Source organism: Ylistrum balloti, unplaced genomic scaffold, assembly GCF_031769215.1.
Source record: "Ylistrum balloti isolate Yb309-2 unplaced genomic scaffold, AGI_CSIRO_Ybal_v1 Utg370092, whole genome shotgun sequence".
Classification (NCBI taxonomy): Eukaryota; Metazoa; Mollusca; class Bivalvia; order Pectinida; family Pectinidae; genus Ylistrum; species Ylistrum balloti.
In genome coordinates this window covers 904,111-923,196 of record NW_026782123.1, presented here as the reverse complement: position 1 = coordinate 923,196, position 19,086 = coordinate 904,111, and the positions used below count along the sequence as shown (strand labels likewise).

Here is a 19,086-nt window from a genome sequence, read left to right as displayed (position 1 = left end):
GGAAAAAATAAAGTTTGGTAGTAAAGTTTTTGGTAGTCAGGGAAAGTCAGTAAAGTTTGGTAGTCAGGGAAAGTCAGTAAAGTTTGGTAGTCAGGGAAAGTCTGTAAAGTTTGGTAGTCAGGAAAAGTCAGTAAAGTTTGGTAGTCAGGGAAAGTCAGTAAAGTTTGGTAGTCAGGGAAAAGTCAGTAAAGTTTGGTAGTCAGGGAAAAGTCAGTAAAGTTTGGTAGTCAGGGAAAGTCAGTAAAGTTTGGTAGTCAGGGAAAGTCTGTAAAGTTTGGTAGTCAGGAAAAGTCAGTAAAGTTTGGTAGTCAGGGAAAGTCAGTAAAGTTTGGTAGTCAGGAAAAGTCAGTAAAGTTTGGTAGTCAGGGAAAGTCAGTAAAGTTTGGTAGTCAGGAAAATGTCAGTAAAGTTTGGTAGTCAGGAAAATGTTAGTAAAGTTTGGTAGTCAGGAAAATGTTAGTAAAGTTTGGTAGTCGGGGAAAAGTCTGTAAAGTTTGGTAGTGAGGGAAAAGTCAGTAAAGTTTGGTAGTCAGGAAAAGTCAGTAAAGTTTGGTAGTCAGGGAAAGTCAGTAAAGTTTGGTAGTCAGGAAAAGTCAGTAAAGTTTGGTAGTCAGGAAAAGTCAGTAAAGTTTGGTAGTGAGGGAAAAGTCAGTAAAGTTTGGTAGTCAGGGAAAAGTCAGTAAAGTTTGGTAGTCAGGGAAGTTTGGTAGTCAGGGAAAAGTCAGTAAAGTTTGGTAGTCAGGAAAAAGTCAGTAAAGTTTGGTAGTCAGGGAAAAGTCAGTAAAGTTTGGTAGTCAGGGAAAGTCAGTAAAGTTTGGTAGTCGGGGAAAGTTAGTAAAGTTTGGTAGTCAGGAAAAAGTCAGTAAAGTTTGGTAGTCAGGGAAAGTCAGTAAAGTTTGGTAGTCAGGAAAATGTCAGTAAAGTTTGGTAGTCGGGTAAAGTTAGTAAAGTTTGGTAGTCAGGAAAATGTCAGTAAAGTTTGGTAGTCAGGGAAAAGTCAGTAAAGTTTGGTAGTCAGGAAAAGTCAGTAAAGTTTGGTAGTCAGGAAAAAAAAGTAAAGTTTGGTAGTCGGGGAAAAGTCTGTAAAGTTTGGTAGTCAGGGAAAAGTCAGTAAAGTTTGGTAGTCGGGGAAAAGTCTGTAAAGTTTGGTAGTAAGGGAAAAGTCAGTAAAGTTTGGTAGTCAGGGAAAGTCAGTAAAGTTTGGTAGTGAGGGAAAAGTCTGTAAAGTTTGGTAGTGAGGGAAAAGTCAGTAAAGTTTGGTAGTCAGGGAAAGTCTGTAAAGTTTGGTAGTCAGGAAAATGTCAGTAAAGTTTGGTAGTCAGGAAAATGTTAGTAAAGTTTGGTAGTCAGGAAAAGTCAGTAAAGTTTGGTAGTGAGGGAAAAGTCTGTAAAGTTTGGTAGTGAGGGAAAAGTCAGTAAAGTTTGGTAGTCAGGGAAAGTCTGTAAAGTTTGGTAGTCAGGGAAAAGTCTGTAAAGTTTGGTAGTCAGGAAAAGTCAGTAAAGTTTGGTAGTCAGGAAAAGTCAGTAAAGTTTGGTAGTCAGGAAAAGTCAGTAAAGTTTGGTAGTCGGGGAAATGTTAGTAAAGTTTGGTAGTCAGGAAAATGTCAGTAAAGATTGGTAGTCAGGGAAAGTCTGTAAAGTTTGGTAGTGAGGGAAAAGTCAGTAAAGTTTGGTAGTCAGGGAAAGTCTGTAAAGTTTGGTAGTCAGGAAAATGTCAGTAAAGTTTGGTAGTCGGGGAAATGTTAGTAAAGTTTGGTAGTCAGGAAAATGTCAGTAAAGATTGGTAGTCGGGGAAAGTTAGTAAAGTTTGGTAGTCAGGAAAAAGTCAGTAAAGTTTGGTAGTCGGGGAAAAGTCAGTTAAGTTTGGTAGTCAGGAAAAAGTCAGTAAAGTTTGGTAGTCGGGGAAATGTTAGTAAAGTTTGGTAGTCAGGAAAAAGTCAGTAAAGTTTGGTAGTCGGGGAAAAGTCAGTAAAGTTTGGTAGTCGGGGAAAAGTTAGTAAAGTTTGGTAGTCGGGGAAAAGTCAGTAAAGTTTGGTAGTCAGGGAAAGTCAGTAAAGTTTGGTAGTCAGGGAAAGTCAGTAAAGTTTGGTAGTCAGGAAAAGTCAGTAAAGTTTGGTAGTCAGGGAAAGTCAGTAAAGTTTGGTAGTCAGGAAAATGTTAGTAAAGTTTGGTAGTCAGTTAAATGTCAGTAAAGTTTGGTAGTCAGGAAAATGTCCGTAAAGTTTGGTAGTCGGGGGAAAAGTCTGTAAAGTTTGGTAGTGAGGGAAAAGTCAGTAAAGTTTGGTAGTCAGGGAAAGTCAGTAGTTTGGTAGTCAGGGAAAGTCTGTAAAGTTTGGTAGTCAGGGAAAGTCTGTAAAGTTTGGTAGTCAGGAAAAGTCAGTAAAGTTTGGTAGTCAGGGTTTGGTAGTGAGGGAAAAGTCTGTAAAGTTTGGTAGTGAGGGAAAAGTCAGTAAAGTTTGGTAGTCAGGGAAAGTCTGTAAAGTTTGGTAGTCAGGAAAATGTCAGTAAAGTTTGGTAGTCAGGGAAAGTCAGTAAAGTTTGGTAGTCAGGGAAATGTTAGTAAAATTTGGTAGTCAGGAAAATGTCATTGAAGTTTGGCAGTCGGGGAAAGTCTGTAAAATTTGGTAGTCAGGAAAATGTCCGTAAAGTTTGGTAGTCAGGGAAAAGTCAGTAAAGTTTGGTAGTCAGGAAAATGTCAGTAAAGTTTGGTAGTCAGGGAAAGTCAGTAAAGTTTGGTAGTTGGGGAAAAAGTTATTTGAAATGTCCTGAAAGATCCTGAAAATGGTCTTAAGGAAAGCAGACTTAAAAAAATAACATTGATTTGTTTCCAGTTGTTCTTCCATCTACAAAGAGAACGCTACTTTCCTGAACAGAGGGCTCGGTTTTATGCTGCTGAAATGGCAAGCGCTATTGGCTACCTCCATTCACTCAATATCATCTATAGGTGAGCTCTGAATTTTATATCATTTACAAAGTTATATTTAAATTTACAGTCTTTAAAATCTGATTGACAACATAAAATATTACAGATGTGGAAAATGAAAAACAATGCAACAGTTGCAAGCACTTTACTGAGTGTAAGAAAAGCTGCCTTTTTTGTTGTCATAACATATGTCATAGAAATGATAATGGTGACAGAGTAAGATAATTGCATTAATGTTACATAATACAAAATTAATGTAAAACATACATAGCATTAAAAGTCATCTTGTGTTAATTATTCTAATCCAAGTTTAAATATTTCTATTTTTAATTTTACAAATTATGATAAATACTTGAAGTTTCTTGCGTAAACAGTAGCAAACTTTACCCTTCACCACAGGGGGTAATGTGAGACACTGGGATCTTGGATACTTCAACAAAGCTCTATAAAGAACCTTCCTTCCATGCTAAGTGTTTGATTCTACAGTATATGTGTTTTTAGAAGAAGACTAATGAAATTACTGTCAATTTGACACATTTTGACCCTGTCCCTTATTGCTAAATTTCATCCAAATTTGTTCAAGGGTTTTTAAAATGTAGTTGAAAAATGTCAAATGTTTACAGATGCACAATGAACAACGACAGACAAAAGGCAATTACAATGGGTCCCTATAGACCTCCTCTCACTTGACCTGGAAATTCACAAATCAAAACAATCTGACTGACCCATAAAGATAAGGACATATGTGTGTACCAAATAAATTTATTTACAATGTGTTTAAACAACGTTTGATTTCTGTGATGGTAGGCTGATGTAAGTAAAAGCTAATGCTGACCTTGTTGTTTTGGGTTTTATTCCTTGTTTGAAATGTTATACCATACTTAAATGTGTCTATATTTGATTCTGTAAAACATCAAAAGAACTGTACCATCCTGTGATAAATGTTTTACGTTATAGTTTTAAGTGACATCTTCCATGTTGACATAAGACATAGTCTTTGTGCTCTGTCCAAGGTCTATCCTCCATTGGCTGTCAACATGTTGTAAGGGGGACAAGACATCCTGTGTCATTGTGACAGGAAATTGTCAAGCGGTAAAAACATGGCCTATTACATCACTATCCTACGTGTGAAATTTCACGATTCTAACTTTAAATCTAATAACATTTCTTGTGACAGAAATCTTTCTGACAATTTTTAATGATATTTTGTATGAAACAAAGTACAGACTGTGTGATTTCTTAAGAAACAATGTACAGGCTGTGTGATTTCTTAAGAAACAATGTACAGGCTGTGTGATTTCTTAAGAAATAATGTACAGACTGTGTGATTTCTTAAGAAACAATGTACAGACTGTGTGATTTCTTAAGAAACAATGTACAGACTGTGATTTCTTAAGAAATAATGTACAGACTGTGTGATTTCTTAAGAAACAATGTACAGACTGTGATTTCTTAAGAAACAATGCACAGACTCTGTGATTTCTTAAGAAACAATGCACAGCCTGTGTGATTTCTTAAGAAACAATGCACAAACTGTGATTTCTTAAGAAATAATGTACAGACTGTATGATTTTTTAAGAAATAATGCACAGACTCTGTGATTTCTTAAGAAACAATGTGCAGACTCTGTGATTTCTTCAGAAATAATGTACAGACTGTGTGATTTCTTAAGAAATAATGCACAGACTCTGTGATTTCTTAAGAAACAATGTACAGACTGTGATTTCTTAAGAAACAATGCACAGACTCTGTGATTTCTTAAGAAACAATGCACAGACTGTGTGATTTCTTAAGAAACAATGCACAAACTGTGATTTCTTAAGAAATAATGTACAGACTGTATGATTTTTTAAGAAATAATGCACAGACTCTGTGATTTCTTAAGAAACAATGCGCAGACTCTGTGATTTCTTCAGAAACAATGTATCTTAATGTTTCTGTTTCTATGCACTATTTATTTTGTCCATTTCAGGGATCTCAAGCCAGAAAATATTTTACTTGATTCCAAGGTAAGAGTTTATGTAAATGCACTGTATAATGTATGTATATTTATGTAGGCAGACAGTGGTGCACTCAGAATGACAAATATGTAAATGATGACATGACTGTCAGAGGGAAACCTCTTCCTCCAGTGTTGTGGTGGTTATAGGTGGGATGGTTCTATTAGTTCTCAGCTGGTGTATAATTCAACATACAATTACCCAGATAGGGGAAACATGTGTCATGATAGAGAGGATGATAGGACAGACAAGTCCTACAGTGTGTCAGGTTAGACAGTGTGATAGGGCAGACATGTTGTGTCCTACAGTGTGTCAGGTTAGACAGGGTGATAGGACAGACATGTTGTGTCCTACAGTGTGTCAGGTTAGACAGGGTGATAGGACAGACATGTTGTGTCCTACAGTGTCAGGTTAGACAGGGTGATAGGACAGACATGTTGTGTCCTACAGTGTGTCAGGTTAGACAGGACGATAGGACAGACATGTTGTGTCCTACAGTGTGTCAGGTTAGACAGGATGATAGGACAGACATGTTGTGTCCTACAGTGTGTCAGGTTAGACAGGACGATAGGACAGACATGTTGTGTCCTACAGTGTGTCAGGTTAGACAGGATGATAGGACAGACATGTTGTGTCCTACAGTGTGTCAGGTTAGACAGGTGATAGGACAGACATGTTGTGTCCTACAGTGTGTCAGGTTAGACAGGTGATAGGACAGACATGTTGTGTCCTTCAGTGTGTCAGGTTAGACAGTGTGATAGGGCAGACATGTTGTGTCCTACAGTGTGTCAGGTTAGACAGGGTGATAGGACAGACATGTTGTGTCCTACAGTGTGTCAGGTTAGACAGGGTGATAGGACAGACATGTTGTGTCCTACAGTGTGTCAGGTTAGACAGGACGATAGGACAGACATGTTGTGTCCTACAGTGTGTCAGGTTAGACAGGATGATAGGACAGACATGTTGTGTCCTACAGTGTGTCAGGTTAGACAGGTGATAGGACAGACATGTTGTGTCCTACAGTGAGTCAGGTTAGATAGGGTGATAGGACAGACATGTTGTGTCCTACAGTGAGTCAGGTTAGAAGGGTGATAGGACAGACATGTTGTGTCCTACAGTGTGTCAGGTTAGACAGGGTGATAGGACAGACATGTTGTGTCCTTCAGTGTGTCAGGTTAGACAGGATGACAGGACACTGAGAGAGAGAGTACACGTTACTGTACAGAGATGTAACATCATTTTTTATTTCCATATTTCCTGTTTTCTGTCTTCAGGGACACATCACACTAACAGACTTTGGTCTGTGTAAGGAGGGAATAGAAGGCATGGGCACAACTAACACGTTCTGTGGAACGCCAGAGGTAGGAGATCTAATGATCACTTAATATAATGATGTCACGAACGCCAGAGGTAGGAGATCATTTTTAATATAATGATGTCACGATATAGGAGATTCACTGTGTAATGATGTCACGAACGCCAGAGGTAGGACTAATGATCACTTAATATAATGATGTCACGAACGACTTTGGTATAATGTGTACGAACGGAGGGAATGATAATGATGTCACGAACGGGATCACAAAATGTAATGATGTCAACTACACTTAATATAATGATGTCACGGACGCCAGAGGTAGGAGATCTAATGATCACTTAATATAATGATGTCACGAACGCCAGAGGTAGGAGATCTAATGATCACAAAATGTAATGATGTCACGAACGCCAGAGGTAGGAGATCTAATGATCACTTAATATAATGATGTCACGAACGCCAGAGGTAGGAGATCTAATGATCACTTAATATAATGATGTCACGAACGCCAGAGGTAGGAGATCTAATGATCACTTAATATAATGATGTCACGAACGCCAGAGGTAGGAGATCTAATGATCACAAAATGTAATGATGTCACGAACGCCAGAGGTAGGAGATCTAATGATCACTTAATATAATGATGTCACGAAAGCCAGAGGTAGGAGATCTAATGATCACTTAATATAATGATGTCACGAACGCCAGAGGTAGGAGATCTAATGATCACAAATTATAATGATGTCACGAACGCCAGAGGTAGGAGATCTAATGATCACTTAATATAATGATGTCACGAACGCCAGAGGTAGGAGATCTAATGATCACTTAATATAATGATGTCACGAATGCAGAGGTAGGAGATCTAATGATCACAAATTATAATGATGTCACGAACGCCAGAGGTAGGAGATCTAATGATCACAAATTATAATGATGTCACGAACGCCAGAGGTAGGAGATCTAATGATCACAAATTATAATGATGTCACGAACGCCAGAGGTAGGAGATCTAATGATCACTTAATATAATGATGTCACGAAAGCCAGAGGTAGGAGATCTAATGATCACTTAATATAATGATGTCACGAATGCAGAGGTAGGAGATCTAATGATCACAAATTATAATGATGTCACGAACGCCAGAGGTAGGAGATCTAATGATCACAAATTATAATGATGTCACGAACGCCAGAGGTAGGAGATCTAATGATCACAAATTATAATGATGTCACGAACGCCAGAGGTAGGAGATCTAATGATCACAAATTATAATGATGTCACGAACGCCAGAGGTAGGAGATCTAATGATCACAAAATATAATGATCTCACTCCTCTATCTTATGATCTCACTCCTCTGTCTAATGATCTCACTCCTCTGTCTAATGATCTCACTCCTCTGTCTAATGATCTCACTCTCTAATGTAATGATAAATGGATGTTACTAACAGATGTTTTTTTGTTTTTTGCGTGCAGTACTTAGCACCTGAAGTCCTGAGGAAACAGCCTTATGACAAGACGGTTGATTGGTGGTGTCTTGGCGCTGTATTGTATGAGATGATGTATGGTTTGGTAAGTGTACCGACTCACCTGTTTCTTTCACCTGTACACACATCAGTAGTTATGTCTAGGGCATCAGTCACATCAGTGTGTAACTATATCACTTTACACGTTATATACAAATATACCAAGTAACTAGCCACTTACCAGAATGATAACAATGTATCAGTAAAGATGTCTTTTTATTCATCCAAAATTGAAATTGCAAAAAATTGTGAATTCTTGCAAGCTTCCATGACAGTAAACAGACTGAATGGTTGGGTAGGTTACCATGACAATACACAGACTGAATGGCTGGGTAGGTTACCATGACAATAAACAGACTGAATGGCTGGGGGGTAGGTTACCATGACAGTAAACAGACTGAATGGCTGGGTAGGTTACCATGACAATAAACAGACTGAATGGCTGGGGGGTAGGTTACCATGACAGTAAACAGACTGAATGGCTGGGTAGGTTACCATGACAATAAACAGACTGAATGGCTGGGTATGTTACCATGACAGTAAACAGACTGAATGGCTGGGTAGGTTACCATGACAGTAAACAGACTGAATGGCTGGGTAGGTTACCATGACAATACACAGACTGAATGGCTGGGTAGGTTACCATGACAGTAGACAGACTGAACGGCTGAGTAGGTTACCATGACAGTAAACAGACTGAACGGCTGAGTAGGTTACCATGACAGTAAACAGGCTGAATGGCTGGGTAGGTTACCATGACAGTAGACAGACTGAACGGCTGGGTAGGTTACCATGACAGTAAACAGACTGAATGGCTGGGTAGGTTACAATGACAGTAAACAGACTGAACGGCTGGGTAGGTTACAAAGACAGTAAACAGACTGAACAGCGGGGTAGATTTTTTATGTTGTTAGTATATTAACCTGGTTTCTTATTTTTTTCAAATTTGTAGCCTCCATTCTACAGTCGAGACACTGCTGAAATGTATGACAACATCCTGTATAAACCACTGCGCCTTCGAACAAATGTGTCTGCTGCAGCTAGATCCATATTAGAAGGGGTAAGGTCGTCTGTCTTAAAATCGCCAGATATTAGACAGGGTAAGGTCATCTGTCCTACATTCACAGATATTAGACAGGGTAAGGTCGTCTGTCCTATAGTCACAGATATTAGACAGGGTAAGGTCGTCTGTCCTATAGTCACAGATATTAGACAGGGTAAGATCATCTGTCCTATAGTCACAGATATTAGACAGGGTAAGGTCGTCTGTCCTATAGTCACAGATATTAGACAGGGTAAGGTCGTCTGTCCTATAGTCACAGATATTAGACAGGGTAAGGTCATCTGTCTTATAGTCACAGATATTAGACAGGGTAAGGTCGTCTGTCCTATAGTCACAGATATTAGACAGGGTAAGGTCGTCTGTCCTATAGTCACAGATATTAGACAGGGTAAGGTCATCTGTCTTATAGTCACAGATATTAGACAGGGTAAGGTCGTCTGTCCTATAGTCACAGATATTAGACAGGGTAAGGTCGTCTGTCCTATAGTCACAGATATTAGACAGGGTAAGATCATCTGTCCTATAGTCACAGATATTAGACAGGGTAAGATCATCTGTCCTATAGTCACAGATATTAGACAGGGTAAGGTCGTCTGTCCTATAGTCACAGATATTAGACAGGGTAAGATCATCTGTCCTATAGTCAGAGATTATATATTAGAGTTCTTTGTCCTGTCCTTATTTCTAAGAACTTGATTTTGCTATGAAACATGAGGTGTTGGACTTGTACCAAGTTTATTGGATGTATGAGCAGCCCTGAGTTCTGATGTTATATTTTATGTTACATGTGTGTACAACTGACTTCCTATTTTACAGTTGTTACAAAAGGAGAAAGAAAAACGCCTTGGCTGCCAGCAGGACTTCATGGAAGTCAAATCTCATGAATTTTTCAAAGACCTAAATTGGGATGAACTTGATGAAAAGAAAATGAAACCACCATACAATCCCAATGTGGTAAGATCACAAGTGTACATTCTTTAGGGAAACAAAAGTAAACCAGTCTGTGATGTTAAATATGGATGTAGATTCTAAGTAAACCAGTCTGTCATGTTAAATATGGATGTAGATTCTAAGTAAACCAGTCTGTGATGTTAAATATGGATGTAGATTCTAAGTAAACCAGCCTGTGATGTTAAATATGGATGTAGATTCTAAGTAAACCAGTCTGTGATGTTAAATATGGATGTAGATTCTAAGTAAACCAGTCTGTGATGTTAAATATGGATGTAGATTCTAAGTAAACCAGTCTGTGATGTTAAATATGGATGTAGATTCTAAGTAAACCAGTCTGTGATGTTAAATATGGATGTAGATTCTAAGTAAACCAGTCTGTGATGTTAAATATGGATGTAGATTCTAAGTAAACCAGTCTGTCATGTTAAATATGGATGTAGATTCTAAGTAAACCAGTCTGTGAAGTTAAATATGGATGTAGATTCTAAGTAAACCAGTCTGTCATGTTAAATATGGATGCAGATGAGCATAAACATAAACAATCATGAATTACTGCTGTGAATGTTAAAACATCACAATTGTGTCCACAGTTCATAATTATGATTCACCATCATGGATATGAGAACAAATTTTGATCTTGTTTACAGAGTGGTCAACTTGATTTGAAGCACTTTGATCCAGAATTTGTGCGAGAACCAGTACCAGGTAATTATAGTGTGATTAAAGGGAGGCTACTTTGGTGGAATGTGTACCAAATTGGTCCGATTTTAGTACTTTGCTCTATACAGTGGTAAATTTATTCATGTTAAAAAAGTCAATCAAATATTATAGAAAAAAAAGAAAAATAATTTCTTTTTAAATGTGAATATACATTGAAATTCCCAATGGTTGTAAACTGTCTGCCAAATAAGGAATTATTCCGCCCTTTGTTTAGATATTTGTGCTGAGGATAGATGAATTAAGATTATCACTCGTACACAAATGTTTATAGGGAGAATTGTCTTATATATTTTACTATGTCTGTTTCAGCATCTGTTGGCAAGTCCATGGGCACCAGTAAGTTAGTGAGCGCCAGTGTAATGGAGGCCGATAGCATGTTCCAGGGCTTCTCCTATGTACCGCCTGCTGAAGATGCATTTACATGACAAACATCCAAGAGACCAGGATTATAGCCTTATAATAACTGTGATAGGCCATACCCCAGAGACCAGGTGTTAAGGTCATTGTATGATGATCCAGTGTCAATAATGTATGATAGCTCCAGGTGTCAAGGTCATAGTATAATGACCCTAGGTGTCAAGGTTATTGTTTGACCCCAGATGTCAGGGTCATTGTATGATGACCCTGCATGTCAAGAACATTGTATGATGGTGCAGGTGTCAAGGAATTGTATAATGTTCATCAGAAAGGATAAGGACCCCAGGTGTTAATGTCACTTTGACCTTTCTTCACTGAGTAAACATTTGGTTAAGTGAAAAAATGGCACCATACATTACGGACAATTGAAAGCAAAGAAAAGATGGGACATTACAATCATATCTAGATATCAGTGAGTCCTCAATGAAGTTCCTGGGACTAGTCTTATTGTGCCAATGTTTGAATGTTACGTATCAGGTGCTCCTTTGGATCAGTTTTGTGATCTACATCAGTTGTATGTTTGTATTAAGCCTGACCTCTTCTGATGTTACCTGACCATGACTTTGTTGTGTGTATATAATGTACTGTTTTTTTATCAAAGGTGTTGATATCTATACATGTCAAAGAGAACATTCACCGAGCCCTCTCTCATAATGTGAGAGTGGGTTTAATATGTCTTTGTACTGATATGTTCTCTAGTATATGGTTGTTGTGGAAAATAATGAATTTATATTGATATTATGTGATCATTGTCCAACTTTTGATAAATGGACCTGAGACAGAATTCAAGACCTCAAAACTACAGACATTAAAAGCCCTGATCCACCACATTCACCAAGGTTATCTCTCATGCAGCAGTCAAGATTATCTATCATCTTCACTCAGCACTGGTGTAATTCTAGACATCACATGTAACCTATGTGTGGGGACTTTGTATTGATGAGATTTTTCTCGTATCAGCAAACTCATCATTTGATACTCTTACTGAAATCTCACTTTCAATACCAGCAAGGATACCCAAAAGTATACTGGCACATGATTCTGGGATTTAATTTAAGTAGTCATAGTCATATTAAAAAAATTCTGTAGAATACTAGTTTAAAAATATAAACAGCATGAAGTATATATACTTAGATTTTCATTCCGGTTGGTGTTGGTTATATCCTGTGGTTGTTTGACTTTGAAACTCTTAACCATATCTGAGGCATTTAAGTAGTGAGTGTCATCATTTTTAAATTTGTGTACAAGATATTTTAAGGCAGAGTGCCACTATTTTTAAATTTGTGTACGAGATATTTTAAGGTAGAGAGTGCCACCATTTTTAAATTTGTGTACAAGATATTTTAAGGTAGAGTGCCACTATTTTTAAATTTGTGTACCAGATATTTGTAGGTAGAGAGTGCCACTATTTTTAAATTTGTGTACGAGATATTTTAAGGTAGAGAGTGCCACCATTTTGTGTACGAGATATTTTAAGGTAGAGAGTGCCACCATTTTGTGTACGTACAGATATTCAAAACTGACTTATTTCTGTATTTCATATCATTTCCTTATTTACAAAATAAGTCAATTTTCATCATTTTCAGGGAGTTGAAATATTTGACAAGTACCAACAAACCCTGCTGACTGTATATTGGGTCAGTGGAAAATAATTGATAAATAGTTAACAGTTGTACTAATTAAACGATGTAAAAGTAATATTTTTGTATAAAGGCAAATTTGTTTAATAAATGTATTTATTTTGTACAGAATTTTATAAATCTTGTACTTAATTGGTAAGCTACTTTAGCCAGTGAGAAATGCCAAACCAACAGGACCTGTTCTCAGTAAGGCTAAAGGGTGCTGGTATTCTCTACCAAATTATCTATGTAATTGTCTGTGATATTATTGTTTGATTAATCAGTGTTAGTTGTGCGTTTTTTTATTGATCAGGTATAGCTTCAACAATGACAGCTTGTCATGTGACTAGTTGATCAGGTATGGCTTCATCAACATCAGTGTGTCATGTGACTAGTCGATCAGGTAAGGCTTCATCAACGACAGTTTGTCATGTGACTAGTCGATCAGGTATGACTTCATCAACGACAGTGTGTCATGTGACTAGTCGATCAGGTATGGCTTCATCAACATCAGTGTGTCATGTGACTAGTCGATCAGGTATGGCTTCATCAATGACAGTTTGTCATGTGACTAGTCGATCAGGTATGACTTCATCAACGACAGTGTGTCATGTGACTAGTCGATCAGGTATGGCTTCATCAACATCAGTGTGTCATGTGACTAGTCGATCAGGTATAACTTCATCAACGACAGTGTGTCATGTGACTAGTCGATCAGGTATGGCTTCATCAACGACAGTTTGTCATGTGACTAGTCGATCAGGTATGGCTTCATCAACGACAGTGTGTCATGTGACTAGTCGATCAGGTATGGCTTCATCAACGACAGTGTGTCATGTGACTAGTCGATCAGGTATGGCTTCATCAACGACAGTGTGTCATGTGACTAGTCGATCAGGTATGGCTTCATCAACGACAGTTTGTCATGTGACTAGTCGATCAGGTATGACTTCATCAACGACAGTGTGTCATGTGACTAGTCGATCAGGTATGGCTTCATCAACGACAGTGTGTCATGTGACTAGTCGATCAGGTATGGCTTCATCAACGACAGTGTGTCATGTGACCTATGCCAGGAATAGATTTTGTCCTCTGTCCTAATAATTACCGGCATGTCATGTTTGCATCAATCAAGAATTATTATATCTGTATATCTTAGTTGAGTTGTTAAAATTTGAAGTTTATATAATTTTGTAGATTTGGTAAATATGTCCACTTGTAGTCAAGTGGTTATTTCCATTTGTTCGTTTGACTTACCTGGAAATTAAAAAAAGGCAGTCATTGATCAATGATAAAAAAGGACCAGTTCTTTGTCTAGTCAATGTGTATGTTTTCTTTATTATAGTGACTATTTATAGCTATTTAAAGGTAATCAAGATATTTTTGATGGAAAATTAGAAAAATAAAAAACATTCTTCACTGTATAATGGAATTATATATGTTTCTCTTTGTCTATCTACATTTACATGTATACCTGGTAGATTTGTGTATAAGTTTATCTACATTTACATGTATACCTGGTAGATTTGTGTATAAGTTTATCTACGTTTACATGTATACCTGGTAGATTTGTGTATACGTCTATCAACATTTACATGTATACCTGGTAGATTTGTGTATAAGTTTATCTACGTTTACATGTATACCTGGTAGATTTGTGTATAAGTTTATCTACATTTACATGTATACCTGGTAGATTTGTGTATAAGTTTATCTACATTTACATGTATACCTGGTAGATTTGTGTATAAGTTTATCAACATTTACATTTGTGTATACCTGGTATACCTGATTTGTGTATAAGTTTATCTACATTTACATGTATACCTGGTATACCTGATTTGTGTATAAGTTTATCTACATTTACATGTATACCTGGTAGATTTGTGTATAAGTTTATCTACGTTTACATGTATACCTGGTAGATTTGTGTATAAGTTTATCTACGTTTACATGTATACCTGGTAGATTTGTGTATACGTCTATCAACATTTACATGTATACCTGGTAGATTTGTGTATAAGTCTATCTACGTTTACATGTATACCTGGTAGATTTGTGTATAAGTTTATCTACGTTTACATGTATACCTGGTAGATTTGTGTATAAGTTTATCTACATTTACATGTATACCTGGTAGATTTGTGTATAAGTTTATCGACGTTTACATGTATACCTGGTAGATTTGTGTATAAGTTTATCTACGTTTACATGTATACCTGGTAGATTTGTGTATAAGTTTATTTGTGTATAAGTTTATCTACGTTTACATGTATACCTGGTAGATTTGTGTATAAGTTTATCGACGTTTACATGTATACCTGGTAGATTTGTGTATAAGTTTATCGACGTTTACATGTATACCTGGTAGATTTGTGTATAAGTTTATCTACATTTACATGTATACCTGGTAGATTTGTGTATAAGTTTATCGACGTTTACATGTATACCTGGTAGATTTGTGTATAAGTTTATCGACGTTTACATGTATACCTGGTAGATTTGTGTATAAGTTTATCTACGTTTACATGTATACCTGGTAGATTTGTGTATAAGTTTATCGACGTTTACATGTATACCTGGTAGATTTGTGTATAAGTTTATCTACGTTTACATGTATACCTGGTAGATTTGTGTATAAGTTTATCTTTATCTACGATTTACATTGGTAGATTTGTGTATACATGTATACCTGGTAGATTTGTGTATAAGTTTATCTACATTTACATGTATACCTGGTAGATTTGTGTATAAGTTTATCTACGTTTACATGTATACCTGGTAGATTTGTGTATAAGTTTATCTCTGTTTACATGTATACCTGGTAGATTTGTGTATAAGTTTATCTCTGTTTACATGTATACCTGGTAGATTTGTGTATAAGTTTATCTACATTTACATGTATACCTGGTAGATTTGTGTATAAGTTTATCTACGTTTACATGTATACCTGGTAGATTTGTGTATAAGTTTATCTCTGTATACATGTATACCTGGTAGATTTGTGTATACGTTTATCTACGTTTACATGTATACCTGGTAGATTTGTGTATAAGTTTATCTCTGTATACATGTATACCTGGTAGATTTGTGTATAAGTTTATCTACGTTTACATGTATACCTGGTAGATTTGTGTATAAGTTTATCTACGTTTACATGTATACCTGGTAGATTTGTGTATAAGTTTATCTACGTTTACATGTATACCTGGTAGATTTGTGTATACGTCTATCAACATTTACATGTATACCTGGTAGATTTGTGTATAAGTTTAACATGTATACCTGGTAGATTTGTGTATAAGTTTATCTACGTTTACATGTATACCTGGTAGATTTGTGTATACGTCTATCTACGTTTACATGTATACCTGGTAGATTTGTGTATAAGTTATTATTTACATACCTGTTTTGTGTATTTACATTTACATGTATACCTGGTAGATTTGTGTATAAGTTTATCTCTGTTTACATGTATACCTGGTAGATTTGTGTATAAGTTTATCTACGTTTACATGTATACCTGGTAGATTTGTGTATAAGTTTATCTACGTTTACATGTATACCTGGTAGATTTGTGTATAAGTTTATCTCTGTTTACATGTATACCTGGTAGATTTGTGTATAAGTTTATCTACGTTTACATGTATACCTGGTAGATTTGAGCATAATTATCATCTAATTTATCGTTTTTATCCTATTGGTAGGGTACGTTTACATGATAACTACGTCTTATTTTAATGTCACACCTTTTTCCCATTTTTTATCCACACAGATCTATTGGTAGGGTATTCTCTCATACAATTCTCTGCCTCCCATGTATTCCAGAAATTATTATAAAAAATTCTTTTGTCAAGACAAAAAATATCTTAAAAATAAATTGAGAATTTGTTAAATTCCTCCTCCCCCCCCCCCCCCAATTTTTTTTTAAAAATCAAACTGACCTTAGTAATACAGAAACATTAAAATTGTATCTTATTTACTTTAACCCACTTTCTAATTATTGAGTAGTGAAGTCTACACATGCTGCCAATTTAGTTATCTGTTTGATTGAAATGACATAGATGTACATGTTGACATTTTGTGGTTTTATTCCCTGAAGATGAAAACAGTAGGGGATGCAGTCAAGTTCTACATCATCTATTTCAAACAGGAAGTTTTCTGCATTTTCTCAAATGTTAACTTGGATAATTTTGCTTTAACAAATTTCAAACTTTTTTTAAAAATGCAACGAGCTAAATTTATCAAACAAATTCTGATTTGATTTCAAACTGTTGCAATAGTGACATGCACAAGCATTAGTTTTATCTAAACTGCTAAAAGTCATCCCCATAAAGATTATGTTGGTTGTTACCATGTAAAGATTCCATATCATAATAGATGTCTAATTGTGATACAACAATGCTTGACCAGTACTTTTTACTGTCGACACAAACAAGTGCTTATTGTATCAGAGGTATACACATTTATGAATGTTATACTTTTTATTCAGAAAGTGACCATTTTATTTTTAATTACTTATTTGAAATAAAAAATATGTATATGTTTACTGCAACATTTTGTGCAATAACACAAAAGAATATGATTTTTAAATGATCAATCAAATAAACTTCAATACATACTGGTGTCAGCGTTGTCTATTCTACCAATACATACTGGTGTCAGTGTTGTCTATTCTACCAATACATACTGGTGGTGTCAGTGTTGTCTATTCTATCAATACATACTGGTGTCAGCGTTGTCTATTCTACCAATACATACTGGTGGTGTCAGTGTTGTCTATTCTATCAATACATACTGGTGTCAGTGTTGTCTATTCTACCAATACATACTGGTGTCAGTGTTGTCTATTCTATCAATACATACTGGTGTCAGCGTTGTCTATTCTATCAATACATACTGGTGTCTGTGTTGTCTATTCTACCAATACATACTGGTGTCAGTGTTGTCTATTCTATCAATACATACTGGTGTCAGTGTTGTCTATTCTACCAATACATACTGGTGTCAGTGTTGTCTATTCTATCAATACATACTGGTGTCAGCGTTGTCCATTCTACCAATACATACTGGTGTCAGTGTTGTCTATTCTATCAATACATACTGGTGTCTGTGTTGTCTATTCTACCAATACATACTGGTGTCAGTGTTGTCTATTCTATCAATACATACTGGTGTCAGTGTTGTCTATTCTACCAATACATACTGGTGTCAGTGTTGTCTATTCTATCAATACATACTGGTGTCAGCGTTGTCCATTCTACCAATACATACTGGTGTCAGCGTTGTCCATTCTACCAATACATACTGGTGTCAGTGTTGTCCATTCTACCAATACATACTGGTGTCAGCGTTGTCTATTCTACCAATACATACTGGTGTCAGCGTTGTCTATTCTACCAATACATACTGGTGTCGTCTATTCTACCAATACATACTGGTGTCAGCTTGTCCATTCTACCAATACATACTGGTGTCAGCGTTGTCCATTCTACCAATACATACTGGTGTCAGCGTTGTCCATTCTACCAATACATACTGGTGTCAGCGTTGTCCATTCTACCAATACATACTGGTGTCAGCGTTGTCCATTCTACCAATACATACTGGTGTCAGCGTTGTCCATTCTACCAATGCATACTGGTGTCGTCTATTCTACCAATACATACTGGTGTCAGCGTTGTCTATTCTACCAATACATACTGGTGTCGTCTATTCTACCAATACATACTGGTGTCGTCTATTCTACCAATACATACTGGTGTCGTCTATTCTACCAATACATACTGGTGTCAGCGTTGTCCATTCTACCAATACATACTGGTGTCAGCGTTGTCCATTCTACCAATACATACTGGTGTCAGCGTTGTCCATTCTACCAATGCATACTGGTGTCGTCTATTCTACCAATACATACTGGTGTCAGCGTTGTCTATTCTACCAATACATACTGGTGTCGTCTATTCTACCAATACATACTGGTGTCGTCTATTCTACCAATACATACTGGTGTCGTCTATTCTACCAATACATACTGGTGTCAGCGTTGTCCATTCTACCAATACATACTGGTGTCAGCGTTGTCCATTCTACCAATACAAAAAACTGGTGTCAGCTTGTCTATTCTACCAATACATACTGATGTAAGCATTGTCTATTCTACCAATACATACTGGTGTCGTCTATTCTACCAATACATACTGGTGTCGTCTATTCTACCAATACATACTGGTGTCAGCGTTGTCCATTCTACCAATACATACTGGTGTCAGCGTTGTCCATTCTACCAATACAAAAAACTGGTGTCAGCTTGTCTATTCTACCAATACATACTGATGTAAGCATTGTCTATTCTACCAATACATACTGGTGTCGTCTATTCTACCAATACATACTGGTGTCGTCTATTCTACCAATACATACTGGTGTCAGCGTTGTCCATTCTACCAATACATACTGGCGTCAGCGTTGTCCATTCTACCAATACATGGTGTCAGCTGTCTATTCTACCAATACATACTGATGTAAGCATTGTCTATTCTAC

The 19,086-nt window shown here is 36.6% G+C and overlaps 2 protein-coding genes across 2 annotated transcripts in view; both read left to right on the top strand.

Moving 5' to 3' along the window:
* LOC132549947 (serine/threonine-protein kinase Sgk1-like) overlaps positions 1-10,931 on the top strand; it is a 51,928-nt gene extending 40,997 nt beyond the window's left edge. The window contains exons 7-14 of the mRNA XM_060213932.1: positions 2,832-2,944; positions 4,896-4,932; positions 6,198-6,284; positions 7,720-7,815; positions 8,722-8,829; positions 9,649-9,786; positions 10,434-10,491; positions 10,816-10,931. Coding sequence (XP_060069915.1) covers positions 2,832-2,944; positions 4,896-4,932; positions 6,198-6,284; positions 7,720-7,815; positions 8,722-8,829; positions 9,649-9,786; positions 10,434-10,491; positions 10,816-10,931 — 753 coding nt within the window. The remainder of the gene's footprint in view (positions 1-2,831; positions 2,945-4,895; positions 4,933-6,197; positions 6,285-7,719; positions 7,816-8,721; positions 8,830-9,648; positions 9,787-10,433; positions 10,492-10,815) is intronic.
* A 1,971-nt stretch (positions 10,932-12,902) lies between these two features.
* Positions 12,903-13,643, top strand: LOC132549946 (uncharacterized). The gene has a single exon (XM_060213931.1). It carries the CDS (start codon positions 12,903-12,905, stop codon positions 13,641-13,643), a length of 741 nt encoding a protein of 246 aa, XP_060069914.1.
* Positions 13,644-19,086: the final 5,443 nt, after the last annotated feature.